This window comes from Parus major, chromosome 3 (assembly GCF_001522545.3).
Source record: "Parus major isolate Abel chromosome 3, Parus_major1.1, whole genome shotgun sequence".
Taxonomy (NCBI): Eukaryota; Metazoa; Chordata; class Aves; order Passeriformes; family Paridae; genus Parus; species Parus major.
In genome coordinates this window covers 69,484,981-69,501,180 of record NC_031770.1, presented here as the reverse complement: position 1 = coordinate 69,501,180, position 16,200 = coordinate 69,484,981, and the positions used below count along the sequence as shown (strand labels likewise).

Here is a 16,200-nt window from a genome sequence, read left to right as displayed (position 1 = left end):
TTCTGTCACCTGAATACACTTAGCGGGCAATAAACTAATGTATACTTCACCTCCCTTTTGATGTGCTATTTTACATTTTTTACAGAACTTCTAAGGAAATGTTTAAATTGTAGGAAATGCATAAGATGCAAAAATAAAGAATTACGATACATACTACACTGTTTCTTTTAGAAAGCTTAGAAATGGGCTATTCAATACTTACTGAAAGCTGATATATTTACACTGCAAGAAGTAGAGACACTTGATACCCACCTTAACTGAGTAGGTAGAAAGTAATGCTTATCCACAGGAAGTCAGTAAGCATGGCTACGCAGGTGCCCAACACTTCAATATCTAGCAATTCTCCTGTCACAGTTTCACTTTCAAAATTCTAAGCTTATTCCTTTAATCATAAGAAGTCTGAAAGACAGAAAAATCTTTTTAAATGGATGCAGAAACTGGGGTTTTTTTCCTTTATGTATTTGTCCGACTAGCTAAGGTTATCTCAGACCTTAGTAAGAGGTTTCACAGGAAAAAAAAATCCTGCTTGTACCTGAACAATCACCAGACAACATTCCTCTTGTATGAAAATAATATACCTTTAATATATTTACAAGACTGACCGACTGGATGAAGTGGCTGTACTTCAGATGCACTGCAAGAACTTTTGTTAGTGAAGTATGCCACTATTTATATGTCTGTATTTTCTTGATATCAGTTATAAATCATACAATCAAACGAATCATGAAAGGGTTGTGAAGAGTTGGACAAAAGGAATGTACACAGCAATAAAAAGAGGAAAAAACACAACAAAAGTAATTGTATACCCAGTTTAAAAAATTATAATTTTTATGGTCAAAGTTGTCAAATTGATTTTTTTTCACTACTTTTTAGATAATATCAATTGACTGATTTTTTTACTTAATATCAACATCTACAGTAAAAGTCTTGCATGCTAGCTAGTAACGTCTATCCCTTGTAAAAATGTTCAGTATATATTGAATTCTTCTGGGAGCTTTGACATCACCAAGTGGTGAAACGTATGACATTAAGAAAATAAAATTGTATTTCTTACCTTTTGGCCAGCCATTTGCAACCACAAATTAAAGAGTCATTAAGATCTTCTGTTATTTTATATATCCCATAAAAGTGCATGTAAAAAACACTTCACAGAGTTTCTAGGTAGCATACAATGACAAGAGAGTCTTGGTTTCTGATACATTCAATTTGATAAATTTATGCAGTAAAATGAACAGATGCAGACATTGTGGTATCAGTTCTTTATCTTTGGTAAATGATTTTGATTTATTATAGCTGTATTTGCTCCGATATCCATTTTGAGTATGGTCTGCTATTACTTAAACCAACAGGAAACATTTAAATGGATATAAACAATGTGTTATTTAGTACATTCATGACTTTTTTCATACATTCTCTGAGAATGTTTCTAGCATATGGGCAAAACGAGCAAATGCTACTAACTATGATTTACTCCCAGTTTAACACAATACATTTACTAGTTCTTGCCATCAGGAAAAACCACTTTGTTTTCCTTTTAAAGGGATCAATATGAGTCTAAGAACAATAAATTCTAAAAATCTGAAGTAAAAATATCAAATATTTTATACTTCCTTACAAATGCTAAAATAGAAAATTACACTGGAACTGACTTAAAATTTGCTATGACCCATCTAAGTAAACAACAGAAAAGGACCACAGAGAACATCAACAATTGCTCCAAGGTGTTCCAGTGATGCTCTGTAGGCAACCACTGTCTTTACTGTACTAAGAATTCATATTTGACTCTCTCTCACCATTTCTATCAGTATTAAAATTTTTTAAAAAAAGAAAGAGAAAATCAGTTTTAAAGCAGCACTCTCCAGTGACAAGTCACACAGCAAATTCATATCAGGTTCTGGGTGGTCTTTGTTACACATGAACATATTAATGATTCAAACTTGACCACACGAACCTAAGTTATACATACACAGTTATGTCTCCAAATAGCTACTAATTATACTAAAACAATTTGGCAAAGTGAGGGAGTTCTATATCCCTACACCCAAAATATCCAGATGCTGCTGCATTCATGGAAAGAATGAGTTACACTACCAAGCTCATATGCTGGGACCCTGAAACACTGGATTTCACCGCAAAACCAATCTTTGCACATACTTTTTATATATGCAATTCAATATCAACACTGGAAACACCCTTGGAATCATGATTTTGATAGGAAGTAAGGTCTAAAATTTTTTAAAGTTCTTGTTTCAGATCTTTTTGATGTTGCTGATGTTTTTGCTGTTTTACAAACAGGGTGGCGAGCAGGTGATGGGAAGACATTCCATGGGTATAGGCTTGGGTCTGTTCTGCTGGCTTTACTCAAGACAAGCGATCCTCAGTCGCTCCAGCAGTTACACTGGACAAAACAATAACAGGACTCACAGGGGCAGGACCAAGCTTGTGGTGTCAATACAAAAAAACCCCATTCACACAGTGTTTATGCTCATGTCTCAATTCTTCAACAGGAAATTCTTGATTTTAGAAATAAAACTAACGTAACAGTCAAAAATGCAAAGGACACCATTCTGACCTACTCTTTGACACAGCATCATAACATTCAGTACCTCAGTATCATGAAGAACAAAACAAGTGTGAAGCTGCAGTTACTGTAGAAGCAAAGTCTAATATTCCAATGATTTCAAATGAAAATGGCACTTTCAAATTTAAATTAAGCTTAGTCTACACATTTCAAAATCCGAATTAATTAAAAATACTGTTTATAATGGTATAATGAAAAATTGCTCTTGAAGAGCACAACCATTAAAAAAAATTCCTTATTATTAGAAAGTGATAGAAAAGGAAGGTGCAGAAATGGGGAGTGGAGAAATAGTTTCAGGAAATGTATTTGCACCAGTGAATATCATGCTCTTAGCGAGTCATTGATAGCTGTCACTGATGGTCTTTACCCATGTACAAATGTTGTCAGCCACTTCCCACTGCTGCTGTGCCAACAGAAATGCAACACACACACTGAAGCGCAACAAATTTGGTGCCTGACTGTCCCAGGTGCTGAGAACCCCCAGCTCCCAACAGGCCCTTCAGTCTAAACCAAAGCATACTCTTGACAATAATTTAGTGGTCAAAGTCTTAGCAGTTTAAAGAGCCTGTCACTTTTTTTGCTTTCTTAGCTTTTTTCAGTATATCACACTTTTTTCTGTTAGGACGCCGGCACCTTTCATCGATGCTCGGTATACATTCATAATGCCACACTTCTTCCATTTTCTCCACAGGATAAACTGCCTCCACGTAATGACGGATCAGTCTCAGTCTGATGGGATCAAGCTGTTTTTTATTACAAGCACCTGAATGGTTGTACTGCAGTCTCAGATTCTCTGGAGTAAAGAGTTCAGGAAAGAGTCTTACGAGAAGCCTGGCAGCAAAGTTGCCGACTGACAGGCTCTGCTGCACTATCTCTCTTATCTCCTTATCAGACAGCAAATACAGAGAAGGCACAGGGAAGTCAGGATTAGGAACAACAAGTTCATCGAGTGGTATCTTGCAAAAATCCTTGCTACTTCTTTCTGGTGGCAGTGGCGGCCCTTCAAATTCTTCCCGAAATCTCTCAGGGTTTATTGCATAGGTGAGAAATTCCCTCCTGTCGGGACCTGGCACATGGATTTTCCGTTGCTGTTGGTACGAGCGCCTTTGCTCCGTGTCTCTTCGTCGACACCTCTCGTCAAGCTTCCCAACAAACTCCAATGTCCACACTCTGTCATTCTTTGCTCTGGGGTACAGTATCTGCACATAATGTCGAATTAATTTAATTCTAGTGGGGTCGAGCTGTTTCTTGCCTAAAGATCCGCTACAGTTGTATTGCTTCCTTAAGTTTTCATGAGTAAATAGTTCAGGAAATAGGAGAACAAGCAATCGAGAGGCAAAGTTGCCTATGGAAAGACTGCTTTCATATATGCTTTTAATCTGTTCTTTGTTCAACAGGTAATCTGGGACTGGGACATCAAAATCAGGAGGGGGAAAGTCAAGTTTGTCAAAATCTATAGGTACAAGCCAAATTTTTTTTGACCGTCTGCCAGGCTTTTCATATTCAAAACTGTCTTCCACTTTTATGATCGATACATCATCTGGTAAACTAGAAGAATCGTAACAGTCATCTCTCATCTGGTCACATTCACTTCCATCCATATATGTACTTTCAAGCTCATCATTTATTCGCTGAACACACTGCTGCAACCAGGCTTCTTCTTCTTGCACATCTGGAAAGTAAATTTCCGTGTACCTACGGATTATTTGAAGCCGATGAGGATCCAGCAGTTGTTTTCCAGAGTCTCCAAAGCAGCTGTACCTTTCAGCTAATTTTCTGTGGTCAAAGAGTTCTGGAAACAGTCTGTGCAACAAGAAAACAGAAAACTCTCCTGGTGAAGAAGCTTCATCTAAAAATTCATTGAGATCCTGAGCATCCAGTATGTAATCTGAGGCAATGACATTACTCCTGTCCAAGGACAAAGCTTCTTCCTGCTCTTTATCCTCAATAAAATGAGAGGATTCAACCTGCTCAGTCTCATAAAAACTGGATGATTGCACATTCTGCTGACTGTTTTCCATTTCCCTTTGAGCCCAAAATCTGTTGAAAAAATCATTGACTTGAGGCAAACACTCCAACTGCCACACAGCTGTATTCTTCACAGAAGGATAACAAACTTCCACATAGTTACGAATAAGCTGCAGATGAAGAGATTCAAGTTTCCTTTTGTTGAGAAAGCCACATGCACTGCAGCTCCTGCTGAACTCATCATCACTGAAGAGCTCTGGAAAGAGCTGCACGAGCAACCGGCAAGCCAGGTCTCCACCTGATGTGCTTTGATCCATGATTTGTTTGAGTTCTGTCGAAGTCAGCTGGTACTCTGGGGGAGGCTTGAAGTCAGCAACCGACTCTGCTGGACTGACTTGCTTTTTAATTCTGCTAACCTCCAGAGACAACAGGTCAACTTTACTGTGAAGCTGAGTCATATTGGTATTGAGGGTGTTCAGCGTGTAAAACATTTTCTGTATCAAAGAATATATATTTGATTCTGAATCTGCCGTGGCTGTTGCTACTGCAATGGCTGTGGCCGAGTCTCTTTTGCGTTGATCGTTCAAAGTCCGAATTTGCGAGGGACTGCTCGGGTTGATTTTTTCAAACAACTCGTAAGAAGCAAACTGCTCCGCTCCTGGTGGGTTCTTCTTCTCTGTGATTTTGTGTGAGATGCCATAGAGAGGTTTTTTATAAGAGGGTGTGATTATGTCACTGAAGGATTCTTCTTCACAGAGCCATGTTACATTAGAATTCTTGTTCTTGTTTGGCTGCTCTGCATTTACCTGAGTGGGTGAGCCAGCATCTCTGTTCCTCATGTTTGAAAGGGAGCCCTTCAAATGAATAAATATTGTATTAGTAAGATTGTCTTAAAGATATTAGCTATACATTTGTGCTCCTTAACCAGGCATTGTTACATAAATATGCAAAGTCAAATTTTCTCCAGGGGGCTTGTTGTGTTAAATAGTAAAAATTAATAAATTCACTAAGAAAAATAAAAATATGGTAAGGTATTATTTAGGTTTCCTTTTTACTTCCCTTTTTTTGGCTCACAGCTCTCTCTATGGAATAGAAATGCAATAATAATTCTCAGTGCTCTCTACCTACAGAGCTCTAATTACTCCCCAAATTAAGTATCATTAGGCTTCACCTTGCATATGAGGATCTTGGGCTGTAGAGAATTTTGGTGGCAACAAGTCAGCAACAGAGCCAAGAATAGCATCTAGATTTTCTGACTCCTGGTCCTGTGACCTTGCCATTACCTCCAACAACTGCATTTAACATTCCAGCACTCTCTTTAGGTTAGCTTTTGAAAATGTCACAAAGGCTATAAACCACAAAAAATATGCTTATTCTCTTTTTCTGATGTGAAACATTTATATACAGTTTTTTAAAAAAAAAACCTCTTTATAATGGTGCAGAACTGCTAAACAAATCCTAAAAATGACTTAATTTTTAAAAGGTATTCTACTTAAATAACAAAGATGTGAAAAGTACCTTGGTACTATATCTTTTTAAAAAGGAAGCCTAACAGAAGCTATCTTCATTTCTGAAAGGCAAGGAAGTTTAGATTCATGGATTTCTAACTTTCTAAATCATTTAAACTATATAAATTTATATAATTTATAAATTACATAAAACCAGTAATGGATTCATAAGTAGTTAATGTTGTCAATTATTTGTAATTATTCCTCATTGCTTGAAATTGGAACTAAGCATTTTCATCATCTCACAGCATCTCACAGGGCTTGGGTGATTTGGGGATTTTTTTGCAATCACGTAGCTATTGCAAATAATTCTTAAAAGTTAAGCAGATACAAGAGAATCAAAATCCAACATACAGAATTCAAACATGAGAAAACACTCCCAGATTTGTAAATGTTTCTGTACTGAAACTATTTTCTTGGCTTGTTCCACAGAACATTAGTTAGATAAAAAACAACAGAATTTGCATTCAAGTATTAAAATAAATGAATCACAGACTTCAGGACAGAGCTGAGAGCCCCAAGAAATTTGAAATTCTAGTGAAGACCACATTATGTCCAACAGTGAGGAACTTGAATTAAGGTTTCTTTCTTAGAAACAGAACTGTAACTCATGAAATAAATGTGGTCCCTATGTGTACTCACACTTGGCATTTTCTTACTGCAGTGACAAATTGAATCTAATTATCTTAATTTCTAATGCAATGTATACTCAAAGGAGACTAAGAAAGAACAAGCTGGTTTCCACTCCAAGTTTAGAAACCAGCATTCAATTAAACTGAAGCTGTTTCCAAGTTCTGCTCTCACTCACATCACATTACCCTACATACGAAACCTTGTGTTTGTACATCCAAAGCTGTGTGGAGAGATGATGAAATGAAAACGTAATGCCAAGGCAATGTATTTCAGTGTGCAGAATCCCTCGCTGTCATGGTGCTGATGACACCTGACTTCCAGGCCCTATTTAGAAGACTGTCCCACTCCAGTCCCACTCATAAGAAAGCCAGAACAGTGACTGAACTGCAAGCAGACTGAAATCCACATTGCCCTCCACTAACTGCAGGCTCCTAAGCTGGGACTGAAGTTGTCACACACCACCTGTACTTGTCAGTGAAGAAACAGAGGTAATTTCAGGTGGTAACAGAGCTCTGCCACACAGGCATCACCTGAAAGCAGGCCATGAAAATCTCCACTAACAATAAGCACAATACTGCTCCCCAGTCAAACTGAATTACAAAGCTTTTTACTATTTTAGATCTAAACAACAAAACAAAACATTTCCTACACAACCAGTGAGACCTACCACCTAAGCTGCTCTTTCATTAACACTCCTGTTAACTGAGGATATGCCAAATATTCCTTCAGAAACTGCATATGATTCTTTCAATTCCTTCTCTACTACTAAAATACCTTGCTACTAAATAGTTTTCCCAGGTCATCAGGTATCTGTCAATTCTCATTTGACCTCCTGCTATTTATTTTCCCTAATTAATTATATAATATAACCTGGCAATATAAGGGTAATTTCTATTATTGTGCACCTCACAAAGTCAGGCCAAATCAATATTAGAATGTGTATTAAAGAACATGAATTAATTATTTTGACAGCAAGATCATCAAAGTTTGCAGTCTCAGTTTTGGACACAGTGCTCTGGAGCTCATGCTAAGCTGTCTCTTATACACATCTAGATGTGTAATTATTTTGACAGCAAGATCATCAAAGTTTGCAGTCTCAGTTTTGGACACAGTGCTCTGGAGCTCATGCTAAGAACTACAGCAGATCTTCACTATGATGGCAGCTGAACTTTTGCCTTCACTAATGAAGCTCCCAGTGGCTGGATCTGGGTTCAGGATGGATTTGCACTTCAGAATATTTGCATTTCAAAAACTCATAGCCAGTGTTCTCCTAGCAAATGACAAAACATTTGGGCCTTAAAAATATTTAAGGATATTTTAGTTCAGATGCATTCTCATTTTCTTTTCTTTTGCTTTTAATTATCTTGTCTATAGTTTCCATCTGGGAACAGCACTATCCACACCATAAATGCATGGCTTTTGTAAATTCTCCAATTGAACAAATTCATTTTGTGTAACACTGATCTTTAAATATCCATGCATCTCAGATAATACTGCACCCATTTAAGATGATCAGTTCTAATGCACTATCAAAAAAAAGAAGCAAAGATATTGTTCTTTGAGATTCAATGTATAGAAGATAGTGCTGCTTTTCATACTACAGTTGTACAGCAACTTTTTATGTTCTAAACATTTTGTGAACATTTGCAAAATGCAGTATTTTGCAAAACATGGTCCAGTACAAGAAATTGTGAAACAGTCTCTCGCATTCTCTCTTGGAGTCCTAAGCCAAGTTTTAAAAGTTGCTTTTTTATTGTTCTGTTCAATGCTTGGATCCATTTACGACCTTTGCTATGCTTAATAAACAAAGTCTAAATATCTGTAAGAATACATCACATAATATTCAAGCACAGGAGTAAAGAATAAATAAATATACAAGCAAGAAACAGATTCTTTCAGACACATAAGAATACAGAAAAATCCTGCACATAACATTTTTAAACTTACAGTCTTTTCCACTTTGTTTTTTTAAAGAAAATCACAGAAAATTAATTCCTGATTATGAAGTGGTATTCAAAATTAAAAAAAAAAAAAAAAAAAAAAAAAAGTGATGTCTTTAGATAAAAAGTAATTTAGCAATAAAATTACCAGCCCTAAAGAAGCACAGTTCTGTTTATATCATAGATAGATGCCTCTGTGACATGCAGTAAAAATATACTACAAGCACAACATTCTTTAAAATAATCAAGATTTTTCCAATGTTTAAATAGAAATAGTTAATAAAGTCATCAATTAAAACATTATATTGATACTAGAGAAGTAATTAACTTTAAAAACACTGTTAAGCTTGAGAACTATTTCTGGTTATTTAACTAAACATGCTGATTCATTGGAGTCAGCCAAGACTGAATTTTCATCGTTATTACTGGGTCAACTTCTGGTATTATAAATCCAAAGTTATATTTAATTTCAAATTAAATTTTAAAATTTATTAATGCCAAACAGGAAAATGCAAAGCGAGCACAGTTCAGAGACCATTATAAAGCTCTTTTAAGAATCTGAATGTAAGGAAAACAATTGTAAAAAGAAAAAGAGAAAGGAAAAGAAAGAAACCATGTAATAAGATTAAAACCTACCTACCACAGGCATTCAGAGGAAAAAAACAGCCCTAAGAAGTCAGAGAGATGATAGTCAAGAAAAAGAATCACAGAAAACTATGGCTATAAAGGAGACATGAAATGTGCAAATACAACATGGAATAACTGGCTAGGTAGCAGAAGAGCAGAAAAGGATACGTGCATTAGGATAGGTCACAAACTAAATATAACCCAGGGCCTGAAGTTATTCAAAAGAGGATGAATTTGAATCTAGGTTATTTTAATAAAGTGCTGAGTGTGAAAAACAGGAGGTCATTATACTGCTCTAGAGGGTGGCAGGAGAGATGTGACTATCCAACACTGGACACTAGTCTTTCTGGACTCTCAAATGGAACAACAAAAGTATAAGGTGACTCCTGAGAAGAGCTAATAAAAAGAATTTTAATCTCAAAAATAAAGGACTGAGGGTGGACAGCATCACACATTTTCCCACATGCAGAAGATTTTTCTAGGAACAGATGATCATTGCTTTCCCTACTGAAAAGAACAAGGACAAAAAGAAACTTGCTCAATTTCAGCAGAGATTAATTAAAATCTGCCATTGCTAGAGAGGTGAAACACAAGATCAGAATAATGGAAAAGACTGGGCATCTCCTTCACTGGCTAGGGAAACATCTGGATTGTCTCAAGTGGGATGCCACCACAGATGCTGTAATACATTCCACTCTTGATAATCTTCTGCTTCCCTGCATTTTAATCCTTCAGATAATACACTAATTTATACTGGTCTCACTAACATTAAAGCTTTGTCACAGAAGAAGGAATTAGAGCCCTGATTCTACCATTCAGGAATCAGCTGAAGGACTGTGTGACATGAGAGGGACTGCAATCAGTCATGCCCAGTTACTCTATATCACTGCCCCTACCTATGTTATCTGCTGAACTACAAAAATATAATTCACATAAATGAATTAACCTATTTGTGAAATAACCATATTTCACAAATATGATCGCTCCCATGTTATTCACAGAATACCCAGCCATGTGCAAACTGGCTTCAGACTAGCCACATTTGCAACAAACTCATTACCAATGCAAATTTAGTTAAAAGACTTGCATTCTACTTATAGCAGCAGTGAATTTAGCCTAGGAAATATGAATAAAAAAATCACAGTCATGTATAGAGAAGTCACCTCTTGAGCAAAGCGTCTCTTCTTCACGCTGGGTAAGGCATCCTGCTGGCCTCCTGACCCATCACAGCCAAGGGAGGTCTGTTTCCTTTTGTTGGAATCCTGTAGGCAAGTCACTGCACCATCCACTGAGTGTTTCTCAGCAGATCTGGAAGTTACAGAGCAGTCTAGAGCTTCATCTTCATTTTCTGTTTCTACTTTCACATTTTTTTTAGGAATTTTAACTGAAAAAAGAGAAGATTTAGAAAGATAAAGCACCATCTCCAGAAAACCAGTGACATCCTCACTATAATGTTCTGTGGTTTGGTTTTTTTTTTAATGAAAACGTGTTTTGAAGAACTTCATTATTTTTTATGACTTCTATGGTAAGTGTATATTGGGGCCACCTCAAATTCAAATCATTCAATTTTCCAGTAAATGACAGTTTCTTCTCCAAAGAAGAATCTAAAGTATAAACAAATGTTACAGGAGAAAGATTTTTTTGGAGGGGAGGAAGGATGTAGAGCAGAAATAAGAATGACAAACAAAGATAATGCCCTATTTTAGATAACTTTTTAAAAAACATTAGTGTAATTTGTCTTGATCCAATTGCATTCTTTATTACAAATGCTTTAAATCCACAAGTATTTTTGCCTGATCAAAAATTATACAAAGTATAATATTTTACCTTCATCATCATCAGTGATTTCAGCTGAATTCATCTTCTATCTCACTGAAGGAACAAAACAAAAATACAAAAATAAATACCAGCATTTTCTGGAATCAGGAAATATCTACATCTCTTCTTGTAATTACTTTTCATCTAGAAGTATTGAGTTAACAGCCCATAGATAACTCCCAGTCTTCCCAATCTGCATGTTTATAATAACTAGCCAACATACAAACTATATTGTTGATAACATACAGCAGGTAGGGAACCTGCTAAAACTCTATGTCTTTTTTCTGGTATAAAGTGAACTCATTCTAACTTTCTCTGTTAAGTGTCTTGGCAGTATATAAATGGAAGTTAACTGTATTAAAGTCTTCACCCTTTACAAAATCACTATTATTACAGTCAAATGTTTTCATGTGGTCCTTGTGGTTTACACAAAGTCATCACAGAAAGAAAATACATCATAAATATTAACATACATGAATAAGTTTTTACTTAAAAATCTTTGATCTTTTGATATAAATTGCATCCATTCAAGCAGAATAATGCACATAGATCTATGGTAAGTTCTTTTTCTCTGTCAGTCTCTAAATAATGTGGTTTTTGTAGGGAAAAGTGAGTATATGTACTGTGCTAGCATGATTTTAGTGTTACTTCTCACGTGAAAAACTCAGCTGTATTTATGTTTACTTGAAAACTAATTTTGCAAGTTACTTGGGGGCAAATATCAATCTCTGGACACGTTCCTAAAAGATATTCTAAATCTTTGGAGATCTACAAAGCAAACAAATTAATCAGATATCACTGACCCTTATGGGCAAGCAGCTGCAAACTGACACTCTCAACTGATGAGCAGATGACTGGCAAAATGTCACGCTCTGTTCATGCTCTTCTACACACAGCATTATGCTTACCTGGCCTCAGAGGATTATTGCTTTACAAGTGCAAGTCAATAAAACCAGTCAATCAAAAATGTACATACAGCCCAGGAGGAGAAATGATAGTGAAATTAGTAAGAGAAATGGGGAAAGAAAGACAGAGAATCTTTTGCGGAGGGGAAAACAGTCTGTACCTCTCTCCTGAATAATGCTGAATAATAATTTTTTCTTTACATCTCAAAATACTGTTAATAAACTCTATAAACACTTGAATGCTGTGTAGATATGAATTGCAATTTGTAGGCAATTTGATGGCTGTAATGGTAACTATGAGGTTCCATTCTGGATTAGATTTTGTATGATTTGCAATGGGTGGCACCCAAACAAAAGACGCACAGATTTATAAAAATCAGCTTATTATTACTGGGCCACCCTTGAAGCCAAGATACTCTTTGATGTGCTGATCTCCCACATGGCCCCTATATACAACCTTGTAAAGGGCATCTTCAAGAGGATAACATGAGACTGTCTTCATCATCTTGTATAAAAGTAAGTCGCTCTCAGTTGGATGTAGAGCTACTACAAACCCCTCAGGTACCTACTCCTTTCACCCACCATAATTCCCTATTTCACAACTTGAATTTTTTAATTGATCTATATATCAATTAAGCTAGCTTAATAGTAGTAGAATCATGTCACTCAAACTTCTGCAAACTCTCTAGAGACATAACAGCATGAAACAAAGTGGTCCAGCTTCTAAAACACCTGATAAGCCCTGATATGAGTTAATTCCAGATCTCATTAACTCAAAAATATTTAGTGATTTAGACAAAACCACTAAAGCTCTTTGTGAAAAATCCTACAGCAGTCTACTTTTCACAGCGCCATCAAAAAGCTCTCCTGGACCCTACGTGAAAATTAAAGCAAAGCAACAGTTAACTTTCTGAAGGAAACATCAGGAAGGCCAGAGGTACCCTGAATTCACGTCAAACAACATTGAGTCAAAACATTGTTTCACAAATTTGAAACACACTGTTAACTTTTGATTTTTTTTAACCCAAAACTGACAGAATACAATTAAAAGTGAATAATCAAAACCAGTGTCAGAACCAATGAGGCCTAGGAAGACTGTGTTCCATACCTGAGCTCTCTGGTGCCAAAAAAAGCATGAGCTCAAACTTTTTTCATTTTTGGGAGCCCTAGTAATAATCTCTTTCCTTATCTAGTCTCCTGTCTTCTTTGTGAGATTTGTAAGAACTCTGATATTACAAGAAAATGAAGCACATCTAACATATAACACCTTCTGTTAAGAGATAGTATTCAATTGTCCCTTTGATTTCCTGCCTCACAGTCCCACCTGCTCCCTCAGTCAAGCATGGGTGCCGACCTTATCCTTCCATCTTGATAAACAGTCTGAAAACAACTCACTTCTTTTTTTTCCGGGTTACTTTCCTTGTAATTCATAGAGGTAAAGGGCCCAGCTCAGGAGTATGCACAAGGTTTCTGCTGGAAAGGAGGAATTAAAATCTCTCCTCATACCAGCAAGCCACTGGCTTGGTTCAACTATTTAATGATACCTTATTTATTCCACAATCTCGCTTCAAATTTGGGTGACAGTGGACCCATGAGTGACTAGCAAGCCAACAAAGATGCACCAACAGAGCAAATGCATCATTGCTTCCCTAGGAAATTAGGATTTATGGAAAAGAGGAAAGTCTGTATCTGTTCTTGAGCATGTCTGTGCATGCATGCCTGTATATGTAATATTAACAATGATTTTGTTGATTGTTTTAAGTCCACTAAAGATAAAACATTTCACATTTGTTAAAGTACCATTTGCTGTGCATCAGCACTTATGAATAATAATAATTTCCTCTTAAAAGTGTCGAAGCCTGTTTCAGCATTCTGGTCCAGACTGTGAGAATAAGCAAAACTGGAATAAAAAAGCAGTCTAGAAGATCTTGGGGCAAAATACTGCAAAACGCAATTGGGTACGAAATACATACAGTAAAGCAAACACCCAAGAGTTGTTCCTTACCATGTTGAGTATACAAAACATATTTCAATCTTATATGTATTTTTTTAAAAATGTGAGATAAATATACTTATCCTCAGCCTAATATTACTCAATGCTATCTAGAGGACAGCTGTTAGCAAGTTCTAGGAAAGAGTGAACACGCTGTGCTGAAGTTGGGAGCCTGCAACTGTGACTGGCAGAGCGACCAGCTTTGGCAGCTTTATCTTGCTGGGATACAGACAGATGCACTACATCCTGTTTTCTGGTGAATCCTCTGGAAGATTCCAAAACAAACCAAACACCTACAGCAGCAGCTACGTCAACAGCCAGATCCGAGGGAGTAGGGAAAGAAGAGGGGTCCTGGCACACCTTGTCAGTCACTATTGGACAAGTTCCGTCCCCACAAATCCTGCTCTCCCTTCTCATCAGACCAGGAAATGAAAAAGACAGTTCAGTGAAAGGACTTAAAACTCCCCACTTCGATTACTCTTGCTTAGACATCTGCCCCTATTCCAAAAACCTACCAGGTCATGACACTTAACTGCACTGTTGTATCATTTTGGTAACAATATTCCACATTTAAATGGCATTACCCATGGTTAACAGAGAAGCCAAATGCATAGGGCAGTGCTGGGAGTTCCAAAGTATGGAAAACAAGATTCTTGAATGTTTCTCTGTGCATTTAATGTTAATGACCACCTTGATGCTGCTTTTGCATGTAGAACAAAACATGCGATCCATTTACTAAAAACGCACCTACCCAAAATATCCACTGAAGCCTTAAGGATTTAAAGCACTGGGGCACAACAGATTTTATGAGTAGGGGAGGAAATTGCAACTCATACTCAGAATGTATTGCAGTCTCTCATCATCTAGTATAACGCATATTGCTACTTAAAAGTAACATAAAGATGTATCTAGTTATTGATACACAAAACAAAACTGAGTCCTAACTGATTGATAAGTTAAATCTTCCCATCATGTGCATTCTCCTCCTCCTGTTTACCACCTAACAATTACTCATGTGTTTGCCCTGGAGGATACTTTCTCAACCAATCTTATGATTTCGACCATTATAAAAGCATAATGCAGGGAGAAAAGATCCTGCCCATAATGTAAGATGAAGGCAGTTCTCAACCTTTGCAATCATTCTTAAAGAAAGCCTGACTGATCGTTCTCACATCCTGACTTAAAAATGGAACAAAAAAATTCCACCAGAAAAAAATACTGCTGTTCTGCTGTTTGTAACTGAAAAAGTAACTCTTTACTCTTTGAACTCCCATATCTAATGTACTAAGTTCTGACAAATGAAAAAAATAGTGTGAAAACCACATAGGAAAGTATAAAACTGTGTACATGTTGCATGTGGAAAGTAATTCGGATTTCATCACACTTGTTAACGGTACTCATAAATGAAAATTAATCACTACCTTAAACAAGATACTAAATAATAACAATAATGATGATTATTATCAGTTTTATAGAAGCTTGCTGTTTAGAATTTTAACTCCTCGCAAAACATTGTACTGTTCAGTTCACTAATGCATGGTAAATATGTAGAAGCTGCTTTTTGGATGCACATCATCCCAATAAGTATTTTAGCTTCTTTGTGTAGATTGGCAGGAATGTGCCAAATTCCTCATTATTGACTACAAGAATGCTATTAAAAACATAGGGATTGACACATTGTGTATTAAGTTTATTCCCTTTAAAGCCTCATGGTGGTACACTGCTTCATATATAAAACTCAAGTCATAATGAAAAGTGTTCTTGGGTGCTGCTTCTGAAGAGGTCAACTGTTCTTTTACATTTTAGGCAAATGTTAAGACATACATGTTTGCTAGTAACATTAAATATGTGTTTGATTACATATGTAGAATAAACTGCTCAGTTTCCTTAGCTTTCAGCATGTGGTGAGAGATACAACAGCCCTCTTACAGCATAGGTATCGTAATAAAGTTAAATAAATGAGAGGAACACAAAAAAAGTGCTGATCTTTCAAGGAGATGACACTAGCTAAATTTTACAAGATGTGTACATTGAACTGCTGTTTAACAGCCAAAATTAGCACCTCCTCTTCACATACCATCCTGCAGCAGGACTTTATCACAAAATTGCAGTGGAATTACACTATGTAATTAGAGTATGATTTACCCAGAGCCATTCTAAAATACTGTACATATATTCATTCTCAGCAAGTAACAATGATTAATCAATTAATCTCAGCGAACACTCA

The 16,200-nt window shown here is 36.4% G+C and overlaps 1 protein-coding gene across 1 annotated transcript; it reads right to left on the bottom strand.

The window, feature by feature from the left end:
* Positions 1-559: 559 nt before the first annotated feature.
* On the bottom strand, positions 560-15,829 carry BEND3 (BEN domain containing 3). Its single transcript, XM_033512850.1, has 3 exons — positions 11,085-15,829; positions 10,421-10,641; positions 560-5,403 (listed from the first exon to the last, which is right to left on the bottom strand). The coding sequence occupies exons 1-3, from the start codon at positions 11,116-11,118 to the stop codon at positions 3,130-3,132; spliced, it is 2,529 nt and encodes an 842-aa protein (XP_033368741.1). The 5' UTR covers positions 11,119-15,829; the 3' UTR covers positions 560-3,129.
* Positions 15,830-16,200: the final 371 nt, after the last annotated feature.